This window comes from Xyrauchen texanus, chromosome 4 (genome assembly GCF_025860055.1).
Source record: "Xyrauchen texanus isolate HMW12.3.18 chromosome 4, RBS_HiC_50CHRs, whole genome shotgun sequence".
NCBI lineage: Eukaryota > Metazoa > Chordata > Actinopteri > Cypriniformes > Catostomidae > Xyrauchen > Xyrauchen texanus.
Window position 1 is genome coordinate 15,433,230 of NC_068279.1, and position 7,515 is coordinate 15,440,744.

General features: G+C 35.4%; 1 protein-coding gene across 1 annotated transcript; it reads left to right on the forward strand.

Annotated features, from left to right (window-relative positions):
• The first annotated feature begins 2,924 nt into the window (after positions 1-2,924).
• Positions 2,925-5,389, forward strand: LOC127637721 (gamma-aminobutyric acid receptor-associated protein-like). The gene is made up of 4 exons (XM_052118957.1): positions 2,925-3,132; positions 3,776-3,854; positions 3,957-4,075; positions 4,760-5,389. The coding sequence occupies exons 1-4, from the start codon at positions 3,043-3,045 to the stop codon at positions 4,838-4,840; spliced, it is 369 nt and encodes a 122-aa protein (XP_051974917.1). The 5' UTR covers positions 2,925-3,042; the 3' UTR covers positions 4,841-5,389.
• The last annotated feature ends 2,126 nt before the right edge of the window (positions 5,390-7,515 follow it).

The following is a 7,515-nucleotide window of genomic DNA, read 5'->3' on the forward strand; positions in this document are numbered from 1 at the left end:
AATGTTTTTGGAAAGATATTTTTTCAATGTTTTGTCTGCAGAAAGATACAATAATACTTTAAACTGCAGTATACTGTAGACTTTTATATCTATACCTCACAGCTTCATTGTCATTCCCGTCAGAAATCAAAGATGCCGCTGCTGTGAATAAGATCTATTACTACTTCAAGAACTGCAGAGCTGTTAACACTGTGGTTGAGGTATACTATAAAATCAGCAGGAGAGAAACCACTCTTATAGTGTTGATTTTTGTAATTTATTTTTTAAACTGGCTCACACGTGAAATACCTTGATAAATTAGAGGGTTTTTTCATCTGTCTGGAAGTCAATATTTTAGAAAATCTTCAACGCTGATACAGCATTGATTGATAGAGAGAGACACTGAGCAACAAGGACTCCATTATAATGAAGAAATAAAATGGAGCCTTTTGACAATAACTGAAATGACAGTCTCCTCCACCTTTTTGGGTACTCTAAATTTTAGAATTGCTGAACACTGAAAAGTGAAATGACAAAATACAGTCCCTCCAAGTATTCAGACACTTAAGCACTTTTCTCAAATGACTGATTTACAAATCCTTCATCAATGTTCTCTGTGTTTTTATTATTATTTTATTTAAAATCTCTGAAGCTCAAAATAATTTATTGGAGGAAAAAAACGTATGTGAACCTTTGGAATTTCCTGCATTCATGTATAAATTTGTCTTAAAATCTGGTTTGATCTTTTAAGTTAAAATAATGAACAAACACAATCCGTTTTAACACAAATTATTGTATTGTTACTGTACATATTGAATACATCGTTCAAACATTCACAATGTAGGATGGAAAAAGTATGTGAACCCCTAGGCTAATGACATCAACAAAAGCTAATTAGAGTCAGGAGTTGGCAAACCTGGCATCCAATTAATGAAACGAGTGTTAGAGCTACTTTAACTTATAAAAAGCACTCACACGGTTTTATTGTTTGCTGTTCACAAGAAGTGACACACACACAGCACACGCACACGCACACGCACACACACGCACACACACACACACACACGTGTTGTGTTTCCATGTTTTATGGGGACTTTCCATAGACATAATGGTTTTTATACTGTACAAACTTTATATTCTATCCCCTAAACCTAACCCTACCCTAAACCTAACCCTCACAGAAAACTTTCTGCATTTTTACATTTTCAAAAAACATAATTTAGTATGATTTATAAGCTGTTTTCCTCATGGGGACCGACAAAATGTCCCCACAAGGTCAAAAATTTCGGGTTTTACTATCCTTATGGGGACATTTGGTCCCCACAAAGTGATAAATACACGCTCACACACACACACACACAAAAAATTGTTGCTTTGGATAAATCTGGAAAGGATTACAAAGTTACCTCGAAAAGCTTAGATGTTTATCTGTCCACAGTTAGACAAAATGTCTATACATGGGGTTGATTTAGTACTGTGGCTACTCTTTTGAGAAGTGGCCGTCCAGCCAAGATGAGACAAAGGGCACACCGCCGAATGCTCAAGAGGTAAAAAGAAAGAATCTGGAGTGACAGCTAAAGAATCATTGGACCTGTCAGAACCAGAGCCCAGACCTTACCCATGTTGAGATGCTGTGGAATGACCAAGAGAGCTGTTCCCACAAGACCTCCTAAGAATATGGCTGAGTTGAAGCAGCTCCGTATGGAAGAATGGTCTGAAATTCTTAATCTGCAGCTACCAGAAGTGCTTGGTTGAGGTTATAGCTGCCAAAAGAGGATCGACCAGTTATTAAATCCAAGGGTTCACGATTTCCACAGCATTGAATGTTTAATGGGATGTGTTCAATAAAGACATTAAATATTATAATTGTGTGTTTGAGCACTATCGTGTTTTTCAATACTTGTCACTTTGAAGATGAGATTACAATTTATGATCAATTCATGCAGAAACTAGCTATTTCTAGAGATCACATACTACTTTCATCTGAATATTCTTTTTCATTTCTACTCAATTTTCTATTTTTAAATATTGCCACAGATTCAACTGGAAATCAGGGTTTAACAGTAGAATATTTGCTTTTGTCATCCAATCCCATTAGCTTTATTTATTTATTTTTAGCAGAAATGTTGCACCATACGGTATATTTTACCTCTTTGTCTCATCTGACCACAATATATATATATATATATATATTTTTTTTTCAGAATGAAAAATTGTCTGTTTTAATGAAGTAAGACTTTGTATTACAATTACTTGGGTGTCAGCATGTAACCGGACCTGCTCAAACCGCTCCAAGCGGGATTCGAACTGGCGTCTCCGGCATGGGAGGTGGGAGCGCTAATGAAGGGGCTAAATGCTGCAACCTCTAGCGTCAGTCGCTAGTGTGCCTCTTTGAGGCCAGGGGAGTGAGGTTTACACATACTGCAGAGCTATCATGAACCAGCTGGCTCCCATTACACTCAGCCCCCTAAACCTCACATTTGAAGCACTTCACAATCTTAAATTTTCTTTTTTTCCAATTCCTGTTTCTCAAAATCTTTATGGGATTAAAACCATGTTTGATTTCCATATTCACCCATCTCTTATGGACCCTTATAAAAGATCTGACGGTTAGCAGGTGGGCTCCCCTTTAGAGAAGTATGTGTAGATCAGTCTAGCTTTTGGTGGTAGAGGTAGAATTTGAGTATGTCTTTAGCTGACACTTTTTTGGATCAACCTTATAATGATAGCTCATTAATAAATCCATGCAGGATTTGAACCAACAAACTTTTGGTTACCTGAGGACTGTGTGTATAACGTAACGCAATCACTCATCACATTCTGCATGCTGCATTTTTGGACGCAGATTAACCGTTATAAACAGTCCTTCAGGTGATGCCACGTAGAGACTGCGGTGGGCATCATTACGCAGATAACGTAACGTGACGTGCGCTTCCTTCCTTGTTCTCTGTTATTGGATATCCCTCCGCCCTCCGACGCAGTTGTCAAAAACCCTAGCTAGTTTGTAAACACCGTCGACGACAGATTTTCTCAGAGATTTTTAAGACCTCACAGGACGTCAAAATGAAGTTTATGTACAAAGAAGAACATCCCTTTGAGAAGCGACGGTCCGAGGGGGAGAAAATTAGAAAGAAGTACCCGGACAGAGTGCCTGTGAGTCAGACAAATTAATTGTTTTTGTCAGGGCCCTGCTCTTACAGATAATAACAAAAAGCTATCGAGGAATCAAAACGAAGACAACGATATTTCAAACGGGGAAACCTTGTGAAATCAGTTTGTCTTCTGAAAAACAGCGAAAGTTTAAATATATACGAGTTATTGATGAAGTGTCATCGTCGTTTTAAAGCTGTCCTTCAAAGATGTTTAAGGACTAGCTTGTAACCGTTAGCTTCTGTTTCATTACATATTGAATCGTTTTTATTACAAACAATTGATAAATCTAGAGCTACATATTTATGTATTGGTATCATTTAAATATACTTAATATTATTGACAGTTGGTTGTTTTACACGTGTGTTTGAATCGTTCAAATGAACCTTGTGAGACGTGTGTTCTCACACTGGGTGAAATTTCAGTTGCATTATGTGTCGTAAGTCAAATATCAACAGGGCAAATTGTAATCGTGGGAATGAGCTCTAAACGGGGGAATACCCATTTCACTAATATTATAATGCTGGTGAAAGAAGTGGTTGTTTTCATATGACTTGCTGTTGTTGTTGTTGTTGTTGTTGTTGTTGTTGTCGTTGTCGTCGTCATCATCATCATCATCATCATCGCTGACTTGTTTTTTTGACAGGTGATAGTTGAGAAAGCTCCCAAAGCCAGAATAGGAGATCTGGACAAAAAGAAATATCTCGTCCCTTCTGACCTCACAGGTTATTTACCTTTCAAACACACATATTTATTTGCATGAATGTTAATGGTGCTGAAAAAAATAACAAGGAAATGTACTGACATTTTTCTTCATGTTTCCTAAGTGGGCCAGTTCTATTTTCTTATTCGGAAAAGGATCCACTTGAGGGCAGAGGATGCCCTCTTCTTCTTTGTCAACAATGTAATTCCTCCCACATCAGCCACCATGGGACTCCTTTACCAGGTATAACTCCTTGTCTCAATTTCAATTTAAAGTACTGGCATGATTGTGTTTACTTACAATATTGCCAAAGCATTAATACACAAAACAGATAATGACAAGACAAATAATAATAAAATGGTAACAAATAACAATAAAATATAATTAAAATAAGGTGCCAGGTTATTAATAAATAAAAACTATAATAACAATATGCACTATACAATATAAAATAAAATAAGCATTTAACAAGGCATTATGAACAATAAAACATTTAACATTTCTCTCTCTCCTCTCTGTCTCTCCTCTCTCTTTCTCTCTCTCTCTCCTCTCTCTCAATTCTATTCAATTTGAAGTACTTTAATGGCATGATCGTGTTTACATACAATATTGCCAAAGCATTAATACACAAAACAGATAATGACAAGACAAATAATAATAATAAAACAGTAACAAATAACAATAAAAATAGAATTAAAATAAGGTGTCTCACACTCTTACACTTTGCAATACACATATATTTGCTATACTTTTGTTTGTTCTTTGTCATTGTAATTTATGTAATACAATGTAATTAACTGAGCCTCTCTATTTCTTTCATTCCGACAATTGAACATTTAGCACTTGCTTGTTTATATCAGTATAATTCAGTGTCATCACACAGGATGAAGCATCACTAAATTCTTTGTCTCTGTATCTCTCTTTTAGGAGCACCATGAAGAAGACTTTTTCCTTTACATTGCTTACAGTGACGAAAGTGTCTATGGGGACATTCTGAGAGATGTGTAACCAATTTACTGACCCTAAACTACCCTACTCTAAAAATAAAATGATCAATGCTTTAGGCCACACTAAGTGTACATGTTGAATGCACTTTCATATCCTCCTCTTAGTCTGTTTATGAAATCTTGTTTGTACACATTGCTTTTTGCATATTATTCCTTCCTACGTCAAAGTTTCCCCTCAGTCTTGCTTTTAGTCATACCTGACACATCCTTCTTCCTGGTCAGGTTGGGTAAATTAGTGGTATTCATATCTGTTAAGCTTATTCGATGTTAAAAAATTATCTTCCTTTCACGTTTCCTCACTGCTTCTCTGCGTCGGCATACAGTATATTCCGCAACCATTTTGTTATGCTACAGTCTTTAATGTTAGGTTGGATTTAATGTTTAGCCACCACATTTGCACAGACCAAAACCACTGATAATACTGGACTGTCATACAATGTAATGTTAAATTTGCGTGTGAGCGTGTTTGTGCTCCTTTGCCAATAATTTTTATTTTTAAATGGCTTTGAAATGCTGTTTATTTGAATAAAGTGGTTAAATTATACAAAAATTATTGTCAGCTGATACAGTGTAGGGATTATAAAACTTTTTGATGCCAGGGAGATATAAAAGCTGCTTTACATTTTCATGTATAAATACCAACAGATACTGGATGAGAAAAATATTATGAATGATATTATAAAATGTGTTATTTGCAAAATGAAATAATTGGCTTTTATATCACCACTGTACTGGAGCAAAAACAAATTATTTAAATGTATCTGGAAAATATTTTCTTTGTATTAAATTGACAATATACATATTTTTCATTATCAGTGTAGTATTAGGTATAAACAAAAAACGTATTTTCAATTGATATGGATTTGTTGTATTTAGAAAGTGAAATGCAACAGAAAAATATAACATTTGGTAAATGTTACCCTTTAATTTATATATTTTTTTACATAATTTATGGCACTTTATCTGATATTTTCTGTGGAACCCCTAGAAGACCCTTGAGGGGGGTCCCGGTTCCAAGTTTTAAAACCCCTGGTGTAGGCGATTGCTTGTTTATTTCTCCATTTTATTTCCTATCATTATTAATATGTTCACCAATTGCTGGCCTAATTTGTCTTCACTTGTTTGAAATATGGATTGGTGTGTTTTGGTTCTTTATCCATGAAAGCTTTAATTGTCATGTGGCCACCAATCTTAAGCGTACCACCATTATAAACCTGATGTTAAACTCTGCCTGTGTGTCTTTAATGGATGGTGAGTACTACTTTTCTCACAGGTCTTAATACATTATGTTCTGTTTCTAAAAAGAATCAACTTTTGCTCTTTATAGATATAATGTTTGAATATTAACTAAACAGATAATCAGTAATAATTTAAAACACTTGACTGATAAAAAAATGAAAGTGCCTCCAAAAAGTGCACCGAGCAGGTCAGTAGCATGCTTTTGTTTAATGGCTCCCATGAGTTTTCTTGTTGATGTCTGTGGTGGTGGGGGTGTGGTTAAGCGCCGGTTTGTTATCAGAGATGAGAACGGTAAGGATCATCGCCTGGCAATGATTGTCTCTAACAGCTGTTTGTCATTGCAGTGAAAATGAAGATGGGCATTTAAGAGCGAGCCAGACACTAGTGAGGGAGAGAGCTGCACGGAGCAGAGTACGATTTGTTTTGAAACGGTTTATTTGAGTGTGACCACTGAAAAGTGTGAAACAAAGACCTTTAAGTTGGATCTCGCCATCTCCCGCTTCCTCCCTTATCACGAAAACGAAGGACTTTATTACAATACATTGGTGAAACTAAACCACTAATTAATGTGGTTAAGCAAAAGCAATAATTGTTTAAAGGAGACTGTACAAGAAATTGACATTTCTCACTTTTCTTTCCTATGGAAAATAAAGAGATGTTGGGGCTGACAGCCTCAGTGCTATTCCCTTTCACTGCATTTTTTTTTTCTTTCATACAATGAAAGTCAAAGGCGGTCATTCTGCCTTTCAAAACTGTCTACAGTCCTGGGGCCGGATTGATTAAACGTTATTAAGAAATTTCTTAAATCAATTTTCTTAATTTCTAATTCAAGAAAAAATTAGGAATATTTTGTATTCCCCCAAAAAAAACTTCTTAAGGAAGTTCTTATCTTTTTTTCTTAAGATTGTTCTTAAGAAAAACCTTAAGAGGTATTCAGATTCTCGAAAGTTTTTTTCTTCTTAAAAATCGTCGTAAAGAACATCTTAGTTAATATAACCTCACATATGTCTTAAATCCTAAAAGTTAAGATGTTTAACGAATTTGTGGTGACCAATCATGCTTATTGAAACGGATGCGCTGCGTCTCTCTCTCTCTCTCTCTCTCTCTCTCTCTCCGATCTTTAGGGTTCATAGAAACGTCATTATAAAGCAGATACATTTTTTTTCTCCTTTGACGGTTTAATGACGTTAATCTAACACATCTCACGCAATTTACATTCAAAAAAAATTATCGCAAGGTGCTTGCTATGTATACAAAATTGTATTACAAAAAAAGTTGATAGATACGTTTATCGTCACGATTTACCAGTGTTGAATTTGTTGTAGGCTATTAGATAAGGCAACTCTATGAGCAGGCTGATTTATTCTTAAGGATAAAAATTAAGATGTTAAGAAAATGTTTTAGAACTTCTTAAGAACTGCACTTAGGAACTTAATT

Bases quoted from the DNA above. Each gene is read 5' to 3' on its own strand.
- LOC127637721 (XM_052118957.1), top strand. From the start codon at position 3,043: ATGAAGTTTATGTACAAAGAAGAACATCCCTTTGAGAAGCGACGGTCC. The intron at 3,133-3,775 runs GTGAGTCAGACA...TTTTTTTGACAG, and splicing joins AGTACCCGGACAGAGTGCCT to GTGATAGTTGAGAAAGCTCC. The intron at 3,855-3,956 runs GTTATTTACCTT...ATGTTTCCTAAG, and splicing joins CGTCCCTTCTGACCTCACAG to TGGGCCAGTTCTATTTTCTT.